Genomic DNA, 26,667 nt, shown 5'->3' with positions numbered 1-26,667 from the left:
AATAACTTCAGCCTGCCTACAGCAACAGCTGAAACAACCTCACCATTACCGACTCGAAGAGTCATCTCTCCCTGTGGCAACGTTTGCTAGAAACTAAATCCTTGGTAAGAGGAACTGACATGATTTGTAGCACTGAATCAAGGATCCAGGTAGAATCATCATTCTCTACCAGACATGTCTCCAAGACCAATAAATCATATTTACTGTCTTGTCTCCTCTTTTGGAGAGTAGTGGGATGGAGGTCCTTTGCCACGAAATTCGTTTCATACGATTCTTTCCATTATAATAAATCAGTCATTTTTAAAAGCTTTAAACAGAAATACTAACGAGTTGCTGAAAAGAAAAACACATTGACCTACGTTAGGTTTTAAGCAAATACCCGTTGTAAAATAAAACAACATCCAATAAGGTTTTAGCAAAACTAACATGAACCCCGTGTGACATCTAGTTTTGCAATGACGCTTCAAAGGTTTAGGACAAAAGCCGCCGAAGGGAGGTCAGTTATCCCTCCTCTGAATTGAGAAGATCTCAACTAGTCATTAATACCAGAACAACTCTTGTTTCTATAACAAGTAGCCATCATTGATTTGGCCAAGAGATCATTAACTTACTTAACAATCTCCCGTAAGTGTGACCTGCCATTTTAAGCCCTAGAGGTCCGTCCCAAAAGGCCAATCTGAAGGGAAAAAATCTAATTGGGGCGAAACCTAAAGCGACCCTATCCATTTCTGGATTTCACCTTGATATTGACCAACTGCACAAACCCCATCCGAAGAGGGCTACTCTGAAGGCGACACGAGGGCATACAGAATGATCTCACGGTGTGAACCAATGATAGAGACCATAGGACGTGTTGGCACACACCCTTCACCCACTTACTATAAATACTCTCTCCGTCCACCTTGATATTGACTAATGCACACACCATCCAAAGGGGGATTCATCCTAGGGCATCTCGAGACCAAGCATGAATCTCACAATGTGAACATACAGGGAGAAACGTGAATGGAATCATAGACATATCTGATACGCCTTCTCCTCCCACTGAGTATTTTATAACCTAGGGTTTAGCTTACTTAGAAAAAACACGGCTAAGGATTTTAACTAAGTGACTTTTAGATTTTCCCAAGAATAACTTTTACCTTGGATAGTTGAACAACTTTTAATCATCATCCATTAAACTCTTTAACGGAGTCTTTAACCAAAATGTCGCATGCTTGTTGAAAATCTATCTAATTCACCTTTCCAAGTAGGTTCCCAGGTAGGGGTATTACGTTTCCGTCAACTTAAGAACCCCAGCCTAGCCAAAACCCGCCTTAGACAAAAGGTCCCTTATAGATAGGTTTACAATAAATTTAATCTTTTATTCCAACCAATTTAATCCTATTAAACCGATTTTAAAAGATTAATCTAGGTTACTAAACTCTTTAGAACCAATTTAATTTAGGTCTATCTCAATCCAATTTTAAAACCCTTTTAAAAGAACTTGAGTTCACCCTAAGTCTGCATGCAACTCTGAATTATTGATTTAGGTCTAATTTTCTTTATTACACTTATAAATGGAAATAACCACAATGCTAAGCTAACACATGCAAGGCATTCATAACGCTTATAAATGGCCTAAGTGTCATGCTCAATGCGTTGTCCATTCATTGCTACTTCTTTTATATAACACTTATACAAAACAACAATGAAACAAGCAAAACATGCTTCCATTCACCCTTAGACTATAACAATTATAATAAAAGGATGATGCATGATAATGCTCACTGAATGCAAAATATAACTCTTATATTTCATGATGCATGCGCATACTTTCAAGTAATTTCTTCATGCAATATTATAACATTTATAATACATGATGCATGATTAATTGCACAACCTAAGGTGGGTTTTTAATTATATGACAAACACTTTGGCATATAAGTACCATACATCACATGTATAAGCAATAAAAGTTGATGAACCGGGTGAAATTGCCTTAGAAACACAAAAGAGAAGCTAACTATTACAAAGACAAGGAGTCTCCAGTTCAAACAGGCGAACCGGGTCTTGAACCGCTCGGCAAAGCATCGGTTCTCCAACCATCCATCGTGTACTAAGCACCCCACGATCGTCAACATGATAAAACAAACCCTTCATTCTATCGCTTACCAGCGCTCCCAGAGTTAAATGATCATTTAGCATTACTACACGATCATCTAGAAAAATCCAAACGATCATTTAGTTATTACTACACGATCGTGTACCTTTACTAAGCGATGAAGCCTGAAGAACACAATTACTTAGCGCCCTCTGCACAATGCCCACCTTCCGCGATCGTCTAGGCGACTAGCATACCGCGAAGCACCATCGCCTAAGCGATCGCTTAGCTAACTTCTCTGTATCACATACGCACGATAGCATAGGTAGTAACTAAGCGATGAAGCTTGCTAACTACACGATCGTCTAGCACGCGCATTCTACTAAACAACAAGCATCGCATGCTCCCACTACGATCACCTACTTCCAATGCCTATGCGATCGCGCAACCAACGCCACGCGATATGGTAAACGATTTACCCCATCGCTTAGCACTAGCTAAACGATCGATTAGAAAATACTAAACGATTGTCTAAAAAAAACCTAAACCATCGCTTAATAAAATCCCTATGATGGTTTACCTGAGGCTACACGATCTGACCAACGCTTGGTCTTCTTCTTCGTTGAGAATTGCATCACCATGTGCTGAAGCTTCATCACGAACGACTCCACGAACTCGAACTTTTCGAATTACAGACTCGATTGCAAAGTTAATTTTGTCCAAAAACACAGGGGCCCTTACAATTAACACTTTGTAATACCGAAAGCTTTAACAAAAAAGGCAATTTAAATCTGAAACATTCATCAAATCTATCCACAAATGTATAAAATGGTTAACCACAAATGTAGAAACCCACCGCGACTGTAAAAAAAAATGTTTGATTCAGATCTATAATTTGGAATATCAGAGAACCTGGGTCTGATACCAATTGAAGGAAATCGAAAACGGAATTTCCATGAGCAGCGAAACAAGACTATTCCAAATTACAATAATGAATGAACATATATTTACAGTCGACTTCAAAACAAACGGTTATACAATTACAATGCAGAAATTACAGCATGAACATCTCAAAAGAACAGAGATCAAACTCCACGCACATATGAGGATGCGTCTCCACGCTCTAATGCGCACGAACGCTCGAACAACGGCGTCCTCGAACGCCCGATCTACACGACCGTAACACAACAATGAACACTGCACGAATACTTCGCGCTTGTTCTCAGTGATTTCCTCAGTCGTGATCTCCTCCGCAACAGCGAATGGCCTCCAGAAAACCTCGACGATGTCAAGTTGAGTCTGACACCACCAACAAGGCGACCTTGGTATTCTTGGTGTGAGAATCCAGAGGGTGGGCTCTGTTCAGACTTGGTATAAGGCAGACGAACGGAGGAAACAACAATCGCATACACGACTGGGCAAGTAAGAGATGGCTGAGACCTATCGTATAGGTCACTGCTTTGGGAAAAGAGTGAATTCCATATTGTGGATTGAGTTCCCAGCTCCCAGATCAGACAAGTTTCCAAAAAAGGTAGGCATGTTGAGTTGGTATCTGGCCACTCTCACCCATACTAATCAAAGGACCGCCCTCAAAGGCAAGAGTTCACAAAACACCCAGGATTAAGGTCGTGTCACCTATGATCGTTTAGGTGAGATGCAAGTCTCTAGTATCAACGGCGTTATACACAGAGTCTAGTCATCTCGTGGTTCAGGTCTTATACAAACTCTTTGTATAAGACATCCCCGCTACACATCTCCATATGAATGGTCAGGATTTATCATCTGTAGTAGTTTACAACACTTGCAAACCTCTACAATGCGGGCCATATCCGTAGTGTCACCAGGATCAGGTATCCCACCTTAATCTTTATACTACAAACCTATTTGGGTTATCACTTAAGGCATGATCCACTTGTATATCACTTATACATGCTTAAGTTCACATAGATAACCAAGGAGCTTTGTTTATTGGATATGAGTAAATGCCTGAATTAAATAACACTTATTTTATTCATTGAACTATGTGTATCTTTACAAAATAACGAGACTCCGAGAGAATTAGGACACCAATTCCAACACTTTAAAGATAAAGTTAATCATGTTGTTTATCTGTTCATTTTATCTAACACATATATTTTAGAGATAAGATAAGTGTGGCAATTGTATCGAGAGATGTTGAAGATAGACTTAAGTCAAGAATAGAACCTGAACGCATCACAAATGTACACTTAGAATTTAGCAGATAGTCCTATCAACCCCATTTCGTTCCATTTATTTCGTAAAGGCTTATTGTTTGTTACTAAGGAATCAACGCATCATATTCCAATGCATAATCCATCTTTTCGGCCTCTATTTCTCCTTGCATCCATGTTATATTAGTTTAGTTTATAGTCTCAATGCATACATACACTTGAAGAATCACTGTAGAAGGTCCACTTAACCATATTGCATTAGTGCTCACTAAATCTCTACATTCAACCCTGGACTTACCAGGAAAGTTGCGTTAGATTTATACTTGTATCTATCTCAAGGAAACTTGTACTCAACGAGAGCTGAATCTGTGCATGAAATATTGAACTTTTTCACATAATTAATTCACTAACTCCAAGCCAAACAAGATAGCAATCAGCTCACAACAACAATGTTTCAACTTTTCAGGTGTTATGCCTTAAGTGATGCGACCACATTATAATTATACCTTAACAGTGAATTACACATGAACTGAAAACTACACCTATTCGGTCTTGTGTAAAGTTCCTTTAGGAAGTCTAAGCAACTAATGTCTAATGTTTCCATGGTTAGCTGGATCTTATTTCTAATGTGAAGTGACAATCCTCTTTCTAGGCTCTAAGTCTCATATTCCTTTGTGACATTCACTTACATCCCAACCTTCTCAACATTAGAGCTCCGCTAGATTGTTAAATTAAGTGGCCAGTTTAACTTATCGATTTTATTTTTAAACTCAACAAATAGAATGTGTAAACCAAAATGGTATGAAATGCAACATAACATAAGCCATAACAACCCTAGGGCATCCACAATATTGGACCCATAGGAAAATTTAGCCCATGATGAATGAAAAAGTAATGAAATTTATTAGATCATAAATCATAACTACAATATTGAGTTCAATGTTCAAAGAAAATAAAAGAACTACAAGAAATAAATGAATAGAAATGCAGGAAAAATATGACTCAAGGGATCTCAGGACAAATCCTCAAATTCCTAGTTTTTTCCTAGGTTGATTCCCCTTTTCCAAGGAAGAATCGTTCCTCACCTTACGTTTTCACGAGATGGGATGACCTAAAGTTGTTATGCTTCAAAGGAACTTTCGTTCTTGAGGCTACTGAATTTAGAAGTTGAGGAAATGTCCCAGAGAACTAATGGAAATGGCAGAATATATGGGAAGAGTGATGAATTCAGAGGTGGAGAGTTGTGTTATGAAATGGAGGACTTCTTCTCTTTATATAGGCCCCAAATCGGTTGAGGAGGACCGAAATCCATATTCTGAGGGATCATCGGTCAAAATCGGGGCTGCCCAACTTGGAATGTGAAAATCGCAACTACTCTTGATTAGGTTGAAATCTGGAAAATTTGAGCTCACTGATGTAATTGCAGTGGATCTGTTAATGTCACTGTATCAGTCAAGAATCAACAATCCAACCTCAATCTCCTACCAAAATCTACAAAAGCAACTCCAGATCAATAAACAACATCTTTTAAATTCAATCTAACCCTCATCAACTTATTTCAACTTAGACTAAATTTAAAGAAAACACATGCAAAAGACCCATTTTTGAAATAAAAGTGCACGAATAAAGGCCCAAAAACATATATTTTCATGACATGTATCACTTACATAATTTGAAATCAATTATAAAAATATGATAACAAAAAAGTTCTCCACAACGGTATCATATCAAATGCCCACCCAAGAATTTAGCAAATATTAATTCGCCGTCTGTGGGGATCGAACCCACGACCACGTGGTTAAAAGCCACGCGCTCTACCACTGAGCTAAGACGGCTTGACCAGTATTATATACTTGATTATTTATTAATTGGCAAACAAATAACAAGTCTAAGACAACCTATTTACTATTTAGCCTTTTCTATATTCACGATCCTACGAAACACAAAATTCAACATGGCTCTTATCATTTTGTTTTGTGTTTCATAAAGTTCATTAATTCTTTTTAAAAAATACCCATAACGTCAGAAATTAGCCAACATAAAATTAGAAAAATGAGACCTATTAAACATTTATAAAGTTGAAAAGGCTATTAAACAATAAATTCAAAAACCTACCAACAATGATATTACCTTATAACTTAACTTATAATAAGTTACCCTTTTTATATTCACTTAAATAAAAGACTTTGCTCTTCCTTGTGAAATTTTTAGATGGTTTTACTTTTGATTGTTTCATTCTACATAAAACATATATGTGATCACTTTCTCAGCTAATATAGGTATAAATGGATCAACTAAAACTCAATTGGTATAGGCTAATTTGCTTAAAAAATACTAATTTTGATTTTTCTTCTATTTTTTCTTCTATTATATTCCTTTCCTTTTCCTTTCTAAAAGCACAAACACCTTTTTCTTTTAAAATTATTTTTAAGCTAAAACGTCTAGAATATAAAAATTTTATAATTTTAAGTCATCGATGTGGTAAAAACATATTGCTGTTATTATTAATTATTATTATTATAATAATAAAAAAATAAAGACTCATTTTATAAAGTATAAAAGGTGTACAAGTATTTGAATTCTCTCTAAACTCAAACATATAGTATAGGTCTTTAAATTATTTTGCGTGTAGTAGAATTTTTTTAACATTCTAAAATATCTCTAGACACAAAATTAAGAGGTTTTTTGGGACATTAAGATGATATAGAATATCGGGAGTTCTGATGTCTGAGTAGTTATGATGTATATGTTTGGATTTGTAGAGTTGTTATGTCTGTGTTTTAGTATGCAGAGTTGTTATGTCAGTGTTATCTGGTTCAATTTATAATAATTTGCGTGTATGAACACTGTTTTTTTTTTAAATCATATAATCCAATTATTGTATCCATCCTATTTGAAATAAGACATTGATTGCATTTTTTTTATTCTTTCCAATCTCAAGATATGGTATATAGTTCAATTTTATGTTAAAATAATTAAAAATGACTACATTGATAATTTATATTAAAATAATTAAAAATGATTATATTAATTACTGAAATTTATTAAGTCTAAGTAATATATTTATATTTATTTATTAATTAAACTATATTTTTATTGTTCAATTTTCCAAAAATAAAAATCTCACACTTTTGCAAGGTAACTTAGTAACTTCAATATTAAGAAGCATGTAAACATTAAAAATAAATGAAGACAATGCAAATACTCATAATAAAAATTAAAAAATTAATAACACCAAAAAAACAGTCCATGTAATATATCCATCATATAAGTAACACACCAAAATTAATAACAAAAAATACAACTGAAATGAAATATAGGGGAATACAAAAAGAAGTAACACACCAACTTCAAACTAATTGATATTACGTATTAGTTTGGGCTGCATAACAAAACAATAAAAAGAAATTAGAAGAAATCTAGAAATACTTATAGTGTAGGAAAAGAACTAGTTCGAATAATGAAGTACCTATGTTACTTTTATGAAGTACGATATGGATGGAGTCCACGGGTTGCCGGATCAAAACACAATGAGACACCCTACCACCCACCAAACAACCAAAAGTTAGAAACTTAATAATATGAAAATAACAAAACCAAATATTAGAAAGTAGAGAAAGAGAAACTGAAGTTAAACAACTCACCAGATTGACAAAATAAATCTTAGTGGAGGCTCTCAGCAAATAGAGAAAGACCAATGTTGTTATATAGGAAAATTGAGGGGAAAGGAGTGGTTGGTTGAACATTAATAACAGCCCCAACAAATATTAAAAAAAAAGTGTGACCAACCTCAAAATATTTAAAGTTTACATCATGAATGAACTCAAATCCAATTAATAAATTGGTTGAGTCATTAATGAAGTGGTTGAATGGGTAATGGAAATATGCAAGTGAAAAAAAATCAGCTGACAATTAGAACAATCATTAATAAAATCAGCAAACAATCAAAACGATTATTATTAAAGTTAGTGGACAGTTTAATAAATGAGGTAACTAATAATGCATATTATTGAAAACGTACAAAATACGCGAATGTGATCGAGTATGATCGAGTGTGAACGATCGAGTATGATCGAGTATGTTCAAGCATAATCGAGTATGAAGCACGAGTATGGTTGAGAGAAACAGTGACATAGGATACACGGAAGAAAAATAATGGTGAAATACGAAACACGTCCCAAAAATGGGCTCACAAACCATTAAAATCGATGAGATAGGATAATGGGCCACCAAACATTGAGATGATATACCAACCCATAGTATACTATCTCATGTTGGACCCCCAAATAGTCTCTAAAAGTCTGAAATCTAGTTAGACACAAAATTGAGAATTAAAAGAGTTATATGCTTTTTAAGTAATTGAAAAAAACTATTATACACAATATTAAAAGTTTAATTTTTTTATTGTTCAAGTGGACCAAATTTATATTTTAACCAAATAAAATTCTAAAGAACCCATAATATATAGTATTGTAAGAACATTTTAGAGAAAATGAAAGTCACATCGTTGAAAAATTATTCAATATGACAATAACTAACTTATTAAAACATTATACATCAAAATTCCAAGTTGGAGCCCAATCCAGCCTCAACATAATACCTCCACATGATTTGTGCATATCATGAAGGAAGCAGCACATCAGAATCCTGTGTTGAAGTTTAAAGTGAAAGCAATCGAACCGAACCAAATCGAGAAATGTGTATCAATACTACAGCTCGAAATCATGTCGTAGACACTCTTTAAAGGATAGAGAACCTGTCGGGTGTTGTGGATCCTGTAACGTCCAACCAGGTGAACAACCAAGTCTACCTTCAAATTTCAAACTGATTGTTCTTTGTTAAAAATCTTTACAATAAGGTTTCTTTCCAAAAGAATATTATTTGAAGAGCATGATTGCGTTTTCCTTTTCTCGTGGTCATAGGCTGAAGAGAGTGCAAGAAAATCATTTCATCTCCTGATAAATGATGTAAAGAACGTGTCTTTATATCCAATGGACATAGAAATATACTTATGTTGTACTGTTCATTAGAGGGATCAGTGGTACTTAAGGAGTAAGATGTAACTACAACTGTACTTACGAGCATCTATGAAGGGTCATCGTACTGATAATTGGTTATATCCAATGGACATAGAAATATATCTATGGTAAGAAGAGTTCAACTGTTGGTCTTTAGGGGAATTCCTGGTAGTTAACGGATGGTGGATATCGTGGTTAAAGAGTTTAGTCAGTTATTCACGTACCGTTGGAGCTTTGAGCCATAGGTTCATAAGGTCCCCTTAGTAGCTTGGATAAAAGTTGAGAATCAGTTTTTGAGTCAATTTGAAATGTTCAAATTGACGAGAGGGAGTTCGATTATATATGATATAATTGAACTAGTTAATTATATATATATGATATAATTAATTTTATGTACGAGATACATTAATTTGGAGGAAATTGAATATAAATATGATTTATATCTAGTGGAGGAAAAATACTGTGGTTAATATATGATATTAATTCATAGATTATGAATATAATTTGATTATATTTATTATCTATTAATTGGACGGTTAAGGGATAATTGGTCGGCGTCTCTTCTGTTTTCATAACGGATGAGTAAGATGAAGAATCGTTTTGAGATGCTTAAATAGCTCACGATGTGTTAAGCATCGGAGGCGCGAACATAGTGTTGAAGTGTGGCATCGCTTAGTAAAAATCAGAACCTATACGATAGTGCTAATTGATCGCTTACCTATACGATAGTGCTGAGCGATCGCTTAACGTTTACACCCGTGCACGCTATTTACTAAACGATCACTTACATTTTCCTACATGATCGTATACTTCACCTAAACGATTAAGCATTTTGAGTCTTTCTCCCATTTGCTTGATCGTTGTTTACGATCTCCCTTCCTTCTCTCCTCTACCAAATCTGAACAAAGTCCACCCTTTGGATTCTCATTCCGAGAATACTGAGGGCTCTAAGTAGTGATATCGTCCCCGTTTCCTTCTGTTCGTGTGGAGACTGTTCAAGGTAGACGATTGGGATTTGCTGAACGATAGCTTGCCATTCTAGTGAAAGTGAGATTTACTGTGAAGAAAAAGTCTTCAACTGGTATGATCTCTCGGTCTCTAGTTTATTGTTCCTTTAAGCATGCCAGTAATTTAGCATTGTGAATGCATATCTGTATGTTTGAATGTATATGTGGAATTCTACCACAATGAATTGGAAAGATCCGCTTCCGCTCATAGGTACTCTTGAATAAGAGTTCCTTCAAAAGTAACGAACTTTATTAGATCATAAATCATAACTACAATATTGAGTTCAATATTCAAAGAAAATAAAAGAACTATAAGAAATAAATGAATAGAAATGCAGGAAAATATGACTAAAGGGATCTCGAGACAAATCCTCAAATTCCTAGTCTTTCCCTAGGTTGATTCCCTTTTTTCAAGGAAGAATCATTCCTCATCTTACGCTTCCACGGGATGGGATGACCTAGAGCTACTATACTTCAAAGGAACTTTCGTTCTTGAGACTACTGACTTGAGAAGTTGAGAAAATGTCCCAGAGAACTAATGGAAATGGCAGAATATATAAGAAGAGAGATAAATTCGGAGGTGGAGAGTTGTATTATGAAATGAAGGACTTCTCTTTATATAGGCCCCAAATCGGTTGAAGAGGGCCGAAATCAATGTTCTGAGGGATCATCGGTCAAAATCGGGACTGCCTAACAGCTTGGAATGTGAAAATCGCAACTACTCTTGACTAGGTTGAAATCTAAAAAATTTAAACTCACAATAACATCTTTTAAATTCAATCTAACCCTTATAAACTTATTTCAACTAATTAAGACTAAATTTAAAGAAAACACATGCAAAAGACCAATTTTTCAAATAAAAGTGCACAAATAAAGACCCAAAAATTTGTACTTTCAAATATGACAACAAAAAAGTTCTCCATAATGGTATCATAACAAATTCCCACCCAAGAATTTAACCAATTTTAATCACCGTCTGTGGGGATCACGAACCCACGACCACGTGGTTAAAAGCCACGCGCTCTACCACTGAGCTAAGATGGCTTAACGACTAATAAAAACTGATTATGTACTAATTCGTAAAGAAATAATAAGTCTAAGACAACCTATTTAGCCTTTTCTATATTCACAATCATACCAAACACAAAATTCAACATGGCTCTTATCATTTAGTTTTGATTTTTTTGAAGAAATACCCATAGCACCAGAAATTAGCCAACATAAAATTAGAAGAATGAGACCTATTAAACATTTATAAAGTTCAAAAGTTCAAAAACCTACCGACAATGATATTACCTTATAACTTAACCAATAATAAGTTGAGCCCTTTTTATATTCACATAAATAAATAAAGCCCTTTTTAGTATAAAAAATAAAGACTAATTTTATAAAGTATAAAAGATGTACAAATATTTGAACTCTTATTTATAGGTCTTTAAATTATTTTGCATGTAATAGAAATTTTAAATTATTTTGCATGTAAAAGAATTTTTTTAACATTCTAAAATATCTGTAGACACAAAATTAAGGGGTTGTTTGGGACTGATGTCTGGAGAGTTCAGATGTCTGAGGAGTTCTGATGTCGGTGTTTGGATGTGTAGAGTTTTTATATCTGAGTTCATATATTTGTATTTTGGTGGGTAGAGTTGTTATATTAGTGCTATCTGGTTCAATTTTTGTATCCATCCTATTTGAAATAAGACATTGATTGCATTTTTTTTATTCTTTCCAATCTCAAGATATGGTATATAGTTCAATTTTATGTTAAAATAATTAAAAATGACTACATTGATAATTTATATTAAAATAATTAAAAATGATTATATTAATTACTGAAATTTATTAAGTCTAAGTAATATATTTATATTTATTTATTAATTAAACTATATTTTTATTGTTCAATTTTCCAAAAATAAAAATCTCACACTTTTGCAAGGTAACTTAGTAACTTCAATATTAAGAAGCATGTAAACATTAAAAATAAATGAAGACAATGCAAATACTCATAATAAAAATTAAAAAATTAATAACACCAAAAAAACAGTCCATGTAATATATCCATCATATAAGTAACACACCAAAATTAATAACAAAAAATACAACTGAAATGAAATATAGGGGAATACAAAAAGAAGTAACACACCAACTTCAAACTAATTGAATATTTCGTATTAGTTTGGGCTGCATAACAAAACAATAAAAAGTTAGAAGAAATCTAGAAATACTTATAATGTAGGAAGAAAACTAGTTCGAATAGAGAAGTACCTACATTGCTTCTATGAAGTACGATATGGATGGAGTCTACGAGTTACCAGATCAAAGTACAATGAGGCACCCTACCACCCACCAAACAACCAAAAGTTAGAAACTTACTAATGCGAAAATAACAGAACCAAACATTAGAAAGTAGAGAAGAAGAAACCGAAGTTAAACAACTCACCAAATTGACAAAATAAATCTTGGATAGTGGAGACTCTCAGTAAATAGAGAATGACCAATGTTGTTTTATAGGAAAAGTGAAGGGAGAGGGGTGGTTGTTGAATATTAATAATAACCCCAACAAATATTTTTTAAAAAAAAGTGTGACCCGCCTCAGAATATTAAGTTTACATCATGAATGAACTCAAATTCAATTAATAAATTGGTTGACTCATTAATGAAGTGGTTGAATGGGTAGTGTAAATTAATAAACAATCAGAACCGTCATTATTAAAGTTGGTGGACAGTTTAATAAATAAAATAATTAATAATACATAATATTGCAAAAGTATAAAATACACGAATATGATCGAGTATGATCGAATATATTCAAGCATAATCGAGTACGAATGATAGAGTATGATCAACCATAATCAAGTATGAACGATCAAGTATGTTCAAACATAATCGGGTACGATGCATGATAGAGTATGAATGATCGAGAATGATCGAATATGAACAATCGAGTATGGTTGAGAGAAACGGTGACATACAATACATGGAAGGAAAATGACGATGAGATACGAAACATGTTCCAAAAATTGGCCCACAAATAATTAAAATCAGTGAGATAGGATAATGGACCTCCAAACTACCAATCCATGATATACCATCTCATGTTGACCCCCAAACCTCTCTAAAAGTCCGAAATCTAGTGAGAATTCAAGGAGTTATATCCTGTTTAAGGAGAAAAAAAAACTATATTATACACAACATTAAAAGTTTAATTTTTTATTGTTCAAAGACACGAAAGGATCTATTTGAAAATGGACCAAATTTATATTTTTTAACCAAATAAAATTCTAAACAACTCATAATATATATTATTGTAAGAACATTTTAGAGAAAATGAATGTCACATCATTGAAAAATTATTCAATCTGACAATAGCTAACTTATTAAAACATTATACATCAAAATTCCAAGTTGGAGCCGAATCCAACCTCAACATAATACCTCCACATGATTTGTGCATATCGGGAAGGAAGTAGCCCTTCAGAATCCCGTGTTGAAGTTTAAGGTGAAAGCAATCGAACCGAACCAAACCGAGAAATGTGTATCGATACTACAGCTCGAAATCATGTCGCAGACACTCTTTAAAGGAGGGAGAACCTGTCGGGTGTTGTGGATCCTGTAACGTCCAACCAGATGGACAACCAGGTCTACCTTCAAATTTCAAACTGATTGTTCTTTGTTAAAAATCTTTACAATAACGTTTCTTTCCAAAAGAATATTATTTGAAGAACATGATCGCGCTTTCATTTTCTTGTGGTCATAGGCTGAAGAGAGTGCAAGAAAATCATTTCATCTCCTGATAAATGATGTGAGGAACGCGTCTTTATACAAGTAAATTGCAGCAAGCACATTAACAAGGCCTTATTACTTGTTCATGCTTAGTTATACAGCACAGGGCAAAAGTTAACTCAATGGGTTATATTAGAAACAGTAGGCAAGGATGCCATGGGTTCAATTTAAGTATAAAGAAAGGCAAACCTCAAGAGGAGTAACTCTACTGACTCTTCTTTAGCTTAGAATGGGAAGATGATGAAGACCGATTATCATAATTGGACGATCGAATAATGAAAAGAAGTGTTTCTACAAGCATGCCGAAAACTAATCCAAGGATACCTCCAGCAGCACTCTGAGAAACAAAATTGATTGCCCAATTAATGACAGTACTACGAGAATCAGAAATTAATGAGATTGCTCAAAAGTAAACAAATATTCATTAAATACCATGATTGGATCATGCCTAAACAATGCTCGGAATAAAGCATATCCAACCAGATAGCCAGTAAACATTATCAACACGACATGTAAACCTGCAACAACCTCATGACTTGTTAATTCTTGTTGTTCAGAAGGCAACAGGAAACAAGAAAGAACAATATGACATTGAAGATCTCAAATGTTCAAAAAGAAGTTGAAAATGGCAAGAGTTCATGTAAAACATTCATGAAAGTTATCAATTCAGGCAATCTTGTAATACCCATATTAAAAATTATCAACAATATCACATAATGAAGATTTCATAGATGTTACATTTCTCTTTTGTAAATATGAAAAACCATATCATTTCATCGAACTGCATACAATTTTGTCTTATACATAAAATGCACGCACATTTAAATATATCATAAAAAGGTGTATGTTGGTAACGTAAAATGACAAGGTTGCATAGATACCAAATCCGAGCTGATCCTTGTAGGAAGAGAAAGGCTCCTCAATTGGTTTCTTAGGTGCAATATCTTTCACCAGTTCCTGATAAGCCTTCCTCTCTGCTACATCTGCAAGCTTCTTCAGTCTAGCCTTTAACTCCTCACTCTGTATACCCATATCAATAAATTAACAACCCCACAAGAAAATTTATATATATTTTTCTTAACCAGAAGTTCTGAAATCTAGAAGTTTTCACAGTTCAGCATATAAACTTCAATTTGGCTTCCTCAAAAACGTGGTTCAAAGACTCAAACTACTGAATACAGCTAGGGCCAAGTCATATCCAGATTGAAGGGATCCAGGACATGAATGACATCATTGGCATGGTCGTAGAAGTACTGAATATGCTGTTTCTTAAATAATGTATAAAATTTGTGTGCTCTGAGTTTAGTTCATATCCATGTAAATGTCCTTGGAGTTAATATACCACTAGTTTGAGCATTGTTCGAGCTAAATATCTTCAATTAAGATAACGTTTTTTTCACATTGATTGTACTCCAATTTTAAGAAATTTCAAAGAATCCGTCAATTAATTTTGGATTTGGATTTTCTTTCTCCAATTTTGTCATCAAATCATCACTCCGACTAACAAAACCATCAAACTAATTTGCTAATACATAAACTTCATACAGAACTAAATGAAGAGAAATTATTATACACACCTTCTCTCTGGGTTTAGGGCTTGTCAAGACGAACTCCGATCCAGCCAAAAGACGAAGCAAGTCCGGCCGTGCGGATGATTCCTTAGCAAACCAGATAGCTCTCAGCGGCTTATACGGAATGTTTTGTTGTGAAGCGAGATCTGAAGCAATCTGCCGGAGTTCATCGGAAAGTTGCGAGTCTATGGACGCTGAGGTCAGAAATGAGCGAATTGCTTCGGTGTTAGATAGAACAAGACCAGACGGATGTGTGTGGTCGTTGATCATCGTAGAAAAGGGTTTTGCAGTTTGAGAAAAGCGTTATCCTTGGCGCCGACGAGACCGGTGGAAGACGAGAGCTCAAAGCAACTAAAATGGAGTTCAACGTTTTAGTTAGATCGGGCTGAATTGTTAGGTGGAAAGAAAACCAATTTGAATAAATATAACAATTTTAACATTGACAATTTAACCTTGACAAAAATATGATGCATAGGAAAGAAATTTCGAATGTATAGTTGAACGGAAAAGTATTGATAAAAATAGGGTAATTTTGGTGGATAACATAATCATGTACCAGATCCAGTCATCATGGATGTTAGTATTGGAATTGATGTCATAAATCTAATGTATCTCACGGTTCGTAGTTTTGTTAATACAAATGATTTATCTAATAAAATTTAAGGTATTTTATTTGATATTTAGACAATATTAATTTAATCCAATAAACTAAGATCCAAAGTTATATGATATCACTTGAACAGAATGTAGTTGACATACAGATGGTTCATGTTCAAGTAATAACCTAAAAGGTCTATAATAAATGAATGAAGGTTAGGTGTCTTATCCTGGTATGTCTTATCCTGATAACACTGATACGTCATACTTTGTAATTATTACATGAGATGCAAGTGTTACAAACAATATGAACCATATTGTTTATGTAAAGTCATATGAGTGGGAGTATTAGTTTATATATATACCGGACCATGAAATAATTAATTTCTCTTTATAACACTTATTTGAAGAAACTAATATTTCACTATGATGATCATAAGAGACTTGACCTTAATCCTGAGTGAGTTGCGAACTCCTGTTTATGACGATGGTCTTTTGATCTGTATGGGTGAAAGTGACCATGATAGCAAACTCAATAAGCCTACCATTTTGGGGATTTGTTTGATTAGGGAGCTACGAACATAACTATACAAGATGAAATTCACTCCTTCCCATTTCATGGAAAAGTAGATAAATTACTCCCTTAATAGTTGGTTCCAGGTCTTGAACAATGAGGCCTCAACCTATCAGTGGCCTCATTGTTCAAGAAAGAAAACCAATTTTAACATTGATAATTTAACCTTGATAAAAATAGGATACATAGAAAAGCAATTTCGAAGGTAGAGTTAAACAGAAAAGTATTAATAAAAATAGGGTAATTTTGGAAGATAATATAATTGTGTACCGGATCCAGTCACAATGGATGCTAGTGTTGGGATTGATGTCCTAAATCTAGTATATCTCGTGGTTTGTAGTTTGTTAACACAAATGATTTATCTAATAAACTTTAAGTTATTTTATTGATATTTAGACAGTATTAATTCAATCCAATAAATTAAGATCAAAGTTTATATGATGTCACTTGAACAGTATGTAGTTGACATAGAGGTGATTCATGTTTAAGTAATAACCTAAAAGATCTATAGTAAATGGAGGAAGGTTGGGTGTCTTATCCTAGTAACACTGCAGATATGTCCTACTTTGTAATTATTACATGAGATGTAAGTCTTACAAATAATATGGACTATATTGTTTATGTAAAGTCATGTGAGTGGGGGTATCTTATATAAAGAAGTTTATACATAGACCGGACCATGAAATAATTAGTTTATCTTTATAACACCGTTACTTGAAGAAACTAATATTTTACTATGATGACCATAGGAGACTTGACCTTAATCCTGAGTGAGTTGTGAACTCCTGTTTATGTCGGCAGTTCTTTGATCTCTATGGGCGAGAATGACCATGATAGCCGACTCAATAAGCCTACCATTTTGGAGATTTGTCTGATTAGGGAGCTATAAACACAGCTACACATGATGCAATTCACTCCTTCCCATTCCTTGAAAAAGTAGATAAATTGCTCTCTTAATAGCTGGTTTTGGTTCTTAAACAATGAGATCCCAACCTATCATTGGCCAAGAGGTGTTAGTTTATAGTTGGACTATAAATTTTTATTCATTAGAAGAATTAGTGGTACTTAAGGAGTTAGATGTAATTCCAGGGGTAAAATGATATTTTGACCCAGTTGTAGTTATGAGCATTCGCGAAGGGTTATCCCTCTGTTAATTGGTTATATCTATGGACACAAAAATATATCTACAGTGCGAAGAATGCAACTATCGGTCTTTAGTGGAGTGATCTGTAGTTAATGAATATTGATTAATTGGATTAAAGGAGTTTAATCAGTTAATCTCATATCATTTGACCTTCTAATTTGTAGGTCCATAAAGTTCCCTTGTTAGCTCATTGAAGGATAGTAATAAGGAATGATTTAAATTATTCAAATCAAATTAGATAATTTTATGTTAATGAGATTAATATGTAATGGTTAATTACATATATGATCTATAATCTAAATTATGTAAGAGAGATATATTTGAATAAGACTCAATATCAGATTTATATGAATTGGATTCATAAAGAGATGTATACATATAAATATGTGATATTTATACGTTAATTAACTTCATATTAAATATGATTTAATTGATTAATTGATTAAGAAATAATGGAGATTGGAGATTAGTATAAATATATGATATTTATGATAATTAATTAAATGTATATGAAATAAGATTTAATATATGATCATTTAATTAATGTGAGACTTAATTAAATAAGGATTATTTAATTAATTAGCATTAAGGGTATAAAGGAAAATATTTGGAGAAGGGGTTAACCCTTCTCCATATAAATATATTTTTATAGTCCTTTTAGGACAAGGGTTTTGACTATACCAAAAAAATAAACAAAAAAATAAAATATTAGCCTCCCGAGCCTCCACCTTCTCTCTAACTTCTCTCTAAAAATTCTCTACCATTTTCCTCCTCAAATGTTCTAAGAAACCATTCTTCCAAGTTCTTTGGAACCCTAAAGAATAGCAAGGTAACTTTGTTGGCGGTGTCCTTCATTAGAGAAGTTTGAGATTGTTGATAATGGTGGAAGATGAAAGCTAGAAGAATCAACAAATATGAGTTTTGATTTCTTTTTTTCTTCCTTTTTTCTTTAGTTTTGTTTGAATATTTATCTTACAAATGTATGTTTTGTTTTACTATTTTTGTTTCTATAAAAATCGAATGTCTAAATACAAGCGTTCACACGCTTCCACAGGAATTCGATTCCTTCAATTGGTATCAGAACCAGTTTTTCTTGCATTTTGATTTTTTGTTTTTTGAAACAAAAATCAGTTCATGAGGTAGGTTATTTTTTTGCATTTTGCTTGAAAATGTATGAGGTTTGCTTGATAGATAATTTCACTTATTGGCACCATAGATTGTAAAATTTTATTTTGATTCGATCAATGTAAGGGTCTATTGTTTGGACATTTTATTTCTGCAATCGAGCCTGTATTTTTTGGTCATTCGAGTAAGAAACAAAGCTATCTGGAGCCCAATTTTTCAGAAAAAAAATAGAGGTTTTGCTTCTGTCTCGCAGTGCCTGGAATCTTAGCATGCGATGATAGCTTGCGGCGAGATGGCATACAACGATGGCTTGCAGCGAGATGCATTCCATGCAATGGGGTGATGGTCTTACAAAGCAAAGGAGCTTGAAGGTAAGCGCGTCAACCCATACCATATGTCGACACTTAAAAAGTTGAAACAAGCATCTCGATCTTGGAATATAAGGTTTGATGTTGCAGTCAAATCTTATGGCTTTGATCAAAATGTTGATGAGCCTTTTGTTTATAAGAAGATCAACAACAGTTCAATAGCTTGTCTTGTGTTGTATGTGGATGATATCTTACACCTTGGGAATGATGTAGGTTACCTGACTACCACTAAAGAATGGTTAGCTACTCAATTCCAAATGAAAGATTTGAGTGAAGCACAATTTGTTCTAGGGATCTAAATTATAAGGGATCGAAAGAACAAATCACTAGCCTTGTCTCAAACATCCTATATTGACAAAGTGTTTGTCAAATATTCGATGCAAAATTCCAAGAAGGATTTGTTACCTTTCAGGCAAGAAATTATCTTGTCTAAGGAACAGTATCTTAAGGCACCACAAGAGATTGAGAAGATGAGACGGATTCCTTATGCATCTGCAATGGGTAACCTTATGTATGCCATGTTGTATACTAGATTCGATATCTGTCATGCAATGGGAGTCGTCAGTACATATCAATCCAATCTAGGATTTGATCACTGGATAGCAGTTAAAGCTATTCTTAAGTATCTTAAAAGAATGAAAAACTATATGTTTGTGTATGGTGTTAAGAATTTGATCCTTACAGGATATACTGACTCTGATTTTGAGACTAATAAGGATTCAAGGAAATCCACATCAGGATCAGTGTTCACTCTAAATGGAAGAGCTATAGTATGACAGAACATTAAGCAATGTTGTATTGCGGATTCCACCATGAGGCTAAGTATGTCTGCCTGTGAAGTTACTAAAGAAGTCGTTTGGCTTAGAAAATTTCTCACAGATTTGAAAGTTGTTTCAAATATGTCCTTGTTCATGACACTTTATTGTGATAATAATGGTGTTATGGCAAACTCCAAGAAGCCTCGTAGCCACAAACATGGAAAGCATATAGAGTGCAAGTAGCATTTTATTAGAAAGATTATGCAATGGGGAGATGTGATCATCACAAAGATTGCCTCGGAGCACAATATTGTTGATCCATTTACAAAGATTCTCACGACTAAAGTTTTTTAGGGTTACCTGGAGGGTCTGGGTCTACGAGATATGAGTCGTCTAAGTTAAGGGAAGTGGAAGATTTTATTGGATATAATGTATGCCTAGTTTATTGTATTGTATATTGGGTTTGCTTTACATTGTATATTGATACTTTACTTTTTCACTCGTCTCTTATTGTATTTTGATATATTCCACTAGCTTTGGACAAGTGTGATATTGTTGGAATTGATATTCTAAATCTAATGTATCTTATGGTTTGTAGTTTTGTTAACACAAATTATTTATGTAATAAAATCATAGGTATTTTATTTGATATTTAGAAAATATTAATTCAATCCAATAAACTAAGATCCAATGTTATATGATGTCACTTGAACAGTATGTGGTTGACATATAGGTGGTTGATGTTCAAGTAATAACCTAAAAGGTCTGCAGTAAATTGATGAAGGTTAGGTGCCTTATCCTGGTAACACTACGAATATGACCTACTTTGTAATTGTTACATGAGATGTAATTGTTACAAACAATATGAACCATATTGTGTTGGGATTGGTGTCCTAATTCTCCCGGAGTCTCGTTGTTTTGTAAAGATACATATTGTTCAATGAATAAAATAAGTGTTATTTAATTCTGGCATTTACTCATATCCAATAAACAAAGCTTCTTGGTTATCTTATGTGAACTTAAGTATGTATATGTGATATACAAGTGGATTATGCCTTAAGTGATAACCTAAATCGGTTTGTAGTATAAGGATTAAGGTGGGATACCTAATCCTGGTGACACTACGGATACAGCCCGCTTTGTAGAGGTTTGCAAGTGTTGTAAACTACTACAGATGGTAGATCCTGGCCATTCGTGTGGAGACGTGGAGTGGGGGTGTCCTATACAAAGAGTTTATATAATACCTAGACCACGAGATGACTAGACTCTGTATATAATACCGTTGATACTAAAGACTTGCATCTCACCTAAACGACCATAGGTGACACGACCTCAATCCTGAGTGTTTTGTGAACTCCTACCTTTGAGGGTGGTTCTTTGATTAGTATGGGTGAGAGTGGCCAGATTGCCAACTCAAGATGCCTACCTTTTTGGGGACTTGTCTGATCTGGGAGCTGGGAACTCAATCCACAACATGGAATTCACTCCTTTCCCGAAGCAGGGATAAGTAGAGAGATTACTCCCTTAAGGGCTGATTTTGGGGCTTGAACATAGTGGCCACAGCTTCTCTTTGGAAGAGAAGACTTAGTCATAGTAGGACTATGACTTATGTTCATTAGAGAGATCAGTGGTACTTAAGGAGATAGATTTAACTACAGGGGCATAACGGTTATTGACCCAGCTGTACTTACGAGCGATTTATGAAGGGTTGTTGCACTGCTGATTGGTTAAGATGGACACATAATATATTTGTAGTGAGAAGAGTTCAATTGTCAATCTTTAGTGGAGTGTCTGGCAGTTAACAGATGGTGGATCCCATGACTAAAGAGTTTAGTCAGTTATGCACGTACCGTTGGAGCTTCGGATCTATAGGTCCATGAGGTCCCCTTGGTAGCTTGGATTCTATTGAGAATCAATTCTTGGTATTGATTTGAAATGTTCAAACTGACAAAAGGTATTTTGATTATATATGATATAATCGGTATGATGTATAAGATACATCTAGTGGAGGATTGATGTAAATGAGATTTACGTTAAGTACCATGGAATAGAAAAAGAACTATGGTTTATATGTTTCATAAGATGAAATATTAAAACTATAGGTTATAAATATAGTATGATAAGTTGGTTATCATTTATATTTATAATAATATTAATTATTGGATAATTAATACTTTTTCTTTTAAATAACCAAAGTAGTGGGTGGTTATTGGATCATGGTAACCATGAGTTTAAAAGGAAAGTGGTTTCCTATTTTGAAAAGAAGTTTTTTTACAAAAGTTTGAAAAGGTTTTGAGTTTTCTCTCGGCGAAAAGAAACTCACGGGTCGTCAAGTAAATACAGATTTACTAAACGACGGCTGGGCGAGCTAAACGATCGTATAGGTGCGAGCTAAACGATCGTGCAGTGTTTACTAAATGATCGCATAGCTTTGCTAGACGATCGCTGGCCCAAGGTAAACCATCGTGTAGAGTCTGTATGCGACAGACCAAGCTAAACGATAGAGCTAAACGATCGCATAGCTTTTGCTAGACGATAGCATACCTTTATCTAAATGATTGGGCATCGATCTATACGATAGGTCTCAGCCATCTCCCACTTACCCAGTCGATACACGATCATTGTTTCCTCCGTTCGTCTGCCTCACACCAAGTCCGAACAAAGCCCATCCTCTGGATTTTCACACCGAGAATACCAAGGTCGCCTTGTTAGTGGTGTCAAACTCAACTCGACATTGTCGAGGTTTTCTGGAGGCCATTCGTGTCGCTGAGGACGAGCGAGATATTCGTTCGTGTTACGGAGCAGATCGTGATCGAGGAGATGGTTGAGGACGAGTGCAAAGTGTTCATGCTCTGTTTGTGCGGTGTTGAGGTCGTGTAGATCGAGTGTGTGGTCGCTGTTGTTAGATCAAAGTGGGCATCAGAGCGTGGAGACGCTTCTGCCTATGTGCGTAGAGTTTCCCTCTGTACATTTGGTATTTGTTCATACTGTAATTTCTGCATTGTAATTGTATAACCATTTGTTTTGAAGTCAACTATAAACACATGTTAATTCATGATTGTAATTTAGAATAGTCTTGCTTCTGCTGCTCACAGAAATCTTGTTTCTGATTTCCTTTAATTGGTAACAGAGCCAGGTTCTCTGATATTCCAAATTACAGATCTGAATTGAACACTTTTTACAGTCACGGTGGGTTTCTGAATTTATAGTTAACCATTTTCTGCATTTGTGGATGATGTGTTGAACGTTTCGGGTTTAAATTGCCTATTTGTTAAATCTTTCAGTATTACAAAGTGTTAATTGTAAAGGCCCCTGCGTTTTTGGGCAAAATTAACTTTGCAATCGAGTCTGTAATTCGAAAAGTTCAAGTTCGTCAAGTCGTTCATGATGAAGCTTCGGTGCATGGCGATGTAGTTCTCAACAAAGAAGAAGATCAAGCGTTGGTCGGATCGTGTAGCCCCAGGTAAACGATCATAGGGATTTTACTAAACGATCGTTTAGATTTTTTGTTCTAGACGATTGTATAGTATTTTCTAATCGATCGTTCAGCTAATGCTAAGCGATGGGGTAAATTGTTTACCATATCGTGTAACGTTGGTTGCGTGATCGCGTAGGCGTTGGAGGTAGGCGATCGTAGTGGGAGCATGCGATGCCCATCGTTTAGTAAAAGGCGCACGTTAGGCGATCCCGTAGTTAGCAAGCTTCATCGCTTAGTTACTACCTATGTGATCGTGTGTATGCGATATGGAGGCGCTAGCTAAACGATCGCTTAGGCGATTGTGCTTCGCGGCATCGTAGTCGCTTAGACGATCACGGAAGGCGGGTGTCGTGCAGAGCGCACTAAGCGATCGTGTACTTTAGGCTTTATTGCTTAGTAAAGGTACACGATCGTGTAGTAAAAGCTCAACGATCGTTTGGATTTTTCTAGACGATCGTATAGTAATGCTAAACAATCGTTTAACTCTGCAGCGCTAGTAAGCGATAGAGCAAAGAGTTTATTTTATCGTGTAGACGATCGCGGGGTGCTTAGTACACGATGGTTGGTTGGAGAAGCGATGCTTTGACGAGTGGTTTAAGACCCGGTTCGCCTGTTTGAACCGGAGACTCCTTGTCTTTGTAATAGTTAGCTTTTCTTTTGTGTTTTTAAGGCAATTTTAACCAATTCATCAACTTTTATAGCTTATACATGTGATGTATGGTTCTTATGTGTCAAAGTGTATGTCATATAGTTAAAAATCCACCTTAGGTTGTGCAATTATTCATGCATCATCTATTATAAATGTTATAATCTTGCATGAAGAAATTACTTGAAAGCATGTGTATGCATCATGAAATATAAGAGTTATATTTTGCATGCAGTGATCATTATCATGCATCATCCTTTTCTTATAAATGTTTATAGTCTAAGGGTGAATGGAAGCATCTTTTTCTTGTTTCATTGTTGTTTTGTATAAGTGTTATATAAAAGAAGTAGCAATGAATGGACAATGCATTGAGCATGATACTTAGGCTGTTTATAATCGTTATGAATGTCTTGCATGTGTTAGCTTCACATTGTGGTTGTTTCCGTTTATAAGTGTTATAAAGGAAATTAGATCTAAAATCAATAATTCAGAGTTGCATTCGGACTTAGGGTGAACTCAAGTTTTTTAAAAGGGTTTTAAAATTGGATTGAGATAGACCTAAGTTCAAGTGGTTCTAAAGAGTTTAGTAACCTAGATTAATTTTTTCTAATCGGTTTAATAGGATTAAATTGGTTGGAATCAAAGATTAAATTTTTTGTAAACCTATCTATAAGGGACCTTTTGTCTAAGGCGGGTTTTGGCTAGGATAGGGTTCTTAAGTTGACGGAAACATAACACCCCTACTTGGGAACCTACCTGGAAAGGTGAATTAGATAGATTTTCAACAAGCATGCAACGATTTGGTCAAAGACTCCGTTAAAGTGTTTAATGGATGATGATCAAAAGTTGTTCAACTATCCAAGATAAAAGTTACTCTTGAGAAAACCTAAAAGTCAACTTAGTTAAAATCCTTAGCCGTGTTTTTTCTAAGTAAGCTAAACCCTAGGTTATAAAATACTCAGTGGGAGGAGGAGGCGTATCAGATATGTCTATGATTCTACTCACGTTTCTCCCTGTATGTTCACACTGTGAGATTCATGTTTGGCCTCAAGATGCCCCAGGATGCATCCCCCTTAAGATGGTGTTTGCACGAGTCAATATCAAGGTGGACGGAGAGAATATTTATAGTTTTTTTTGTAAAGATACAAATTGTTCAATGAATAAAATAAGTGTTATTTAATTCTAGCATTAAGTGTTATTTAATTCTAGCATTTACTCATATCCAATAAACAAAGTTCCTTGGTTATCTTATGTGAACTTAAGCATGTATATGTGATATACAAGTAGATCATGCCTTAAGTGATAACCTAAATCGGTCTATAGTATAAGGATTAAGGTAGGATACCTAATCTTTGTGACACTACGGATACGACCCACTTTGTAGTGGTTTGTAAGTGTTGTAAACTACTTCAAATGGTAGATCCTAACCATTCGTGTGGAGACGTGGAACGGAGGTGTCCTATACAAAGAGTTTGTATAAGACTTGGACCATGAGATGACTAGACTCTGTATATAATGTCGTTGATACTAGAGACTTGTATCTCACCTAAACGACCATAGGTGACACGATCTCAATCCTGAGTGTTTTATGAACTCCTACTTTTGAGGGCGGTTCTTTGATTAGTATGGGTGAGAGTGGCCAGATTGCCAACTCAAGATGCCTACCTTTTTGGGGACTTGTCTGATTTGGAAGCTGGGAACTCAATCCACAACATAGAATTCACTTCTTTCCCCAAGCAGGGATAAGTAAAGAGATTGCTCCCTTAAGGGTTGATTCCGGGGCTTGAACATAGTGGCTACAGTTTCTCTTTGGAAGAGAAGACTCGGTCATAGTAGAACTATGACTTATGTTCATTAGAGGTATCAGTGGTACTTAAAGAGACAGATGTAACTACAGGGGCATAACGATTATTGGCCCAGCTGTACTTACGAGCGATTTGTAAAGGGTTGTCACACTGCTAATTGATTAAGATGGACATATAATATATCTGTAGTGAGGAGAGTTCAGCTGTCAGTCTTTAGTGGAGTGCCTGGCAGTTAACGGATGGTGGATTCCGTGACTAAAGAATTTAGTCAGTTATTCACGTACCGTTAGAGCTTCAGATCTACAGGTACATGAGGTTCCCTTGGTAGCTTGGATTCTGTTGAGGATCCGTTCTTGGTGTTGATTTGAAATGTTCAAATTGACAAAAGGTATTTTGATTATATATGACATAATCGGTATGATGTATAAGATACATCTAGTAAGACTATAGGTTATAAATATAGTATGATTGATGTAAATGAGATTTACATTAAATACCATGGAATAGAAAAAGAACTA

General features: G+C 34.8%; 1 protein-coding gene and 2 non-coding genes across 10 annotated transcripts; all 3 read right to left on the bottom strand.

Annotated features, from left to right (window-relative positions):
• Positions 1–6,038: 6,038 nt before the first annotated feature.
• On the bottom strand, positions 6,039–6,110 carry TRNAK-UUU (transfer RNA lysine (anticodon UUU)). The gene has a single exon. It is a non-coding gene; the product is annotated as a tRNA-Lys (tRNA).
• A 5,160-nt stretch (positions 6,111–11,270) lies between these two features.
• TRNAK-UUU (transfer RNA lysine (anticodon UUU)) lies at positions 11,271–11,344 on the bottom strand. Its single transcript has one exon. It is a non-coding gene; the product is annotated as a tRNA-Lys (tRNA).
• A 956-nt stretch (positions 11,345–12,300) lies between these two features.
• Positions 12,301–16,069, bottom strand: LOC120068388 (ER-based factor for assembly of V-ATPase). Of its 8 annotated transcripts, none has more exons than XR_016525445.1 (8): positions 15,661–16,062; positions 14,965–15,103; positions 14,516–14,601; positions 14,273–14,420; positions 13,736–13,959; positions 13,364–13,456; positions 12,566–12,636; positions 12,301–12,481 (listed from the first exon to the last, which is right to left on the bottom strand). XR_016525445.1 is itself a non-coding variant. In XM_090308586.1 (5 exons), exons 1-4 carry the CDS (start codon positions 15,922–15,924, stop codon positions 14,289–14,291), a joined length of 621 nt encoding a protein of 206 aa, XP_090164712.1. In that variant the 5' UTR covers positions 15,925–16,069; the 3' UTR covers positions 13,580–13,945; positions 14,273–14,288. The 8 variants fall into 8 exon arrangements, 3 of the variants coding, with proteins under 3 accessions (XP_090164712.1, XP_090164710.1, XP_090164711.1); XR_016525444.1 differs by having other exon boundaries at positions 12,570–12,636; XR_016525446.1 differs by having other exon boundaries at positions 12,570–12,636; positions 13,723–13,945.
• Between the last annotated feature and the right edge of the window lie 10,598 nt (positions 16,070–26,667).

This window comes from Benincasa hispida, chromosome 12, assembly GCF_027475165.1.
Source record: "Benincasa hispida cultivar pf3 chromosome 12, pf3_genome.v1.1, whole genome shotgun sequence".
Classification (NCBI taxonomy): Eukaryota; Viridiplantae; Streptophyta; class Magnoliopsida; order Cucurbitales; family Cucurbitaceae; genus Benincasa; species Benincasa hispida.
Note: the sequence above shows the minus strand (reverse complement) of the source record. Positions and strands in the feature narration are given on the sequence as shown.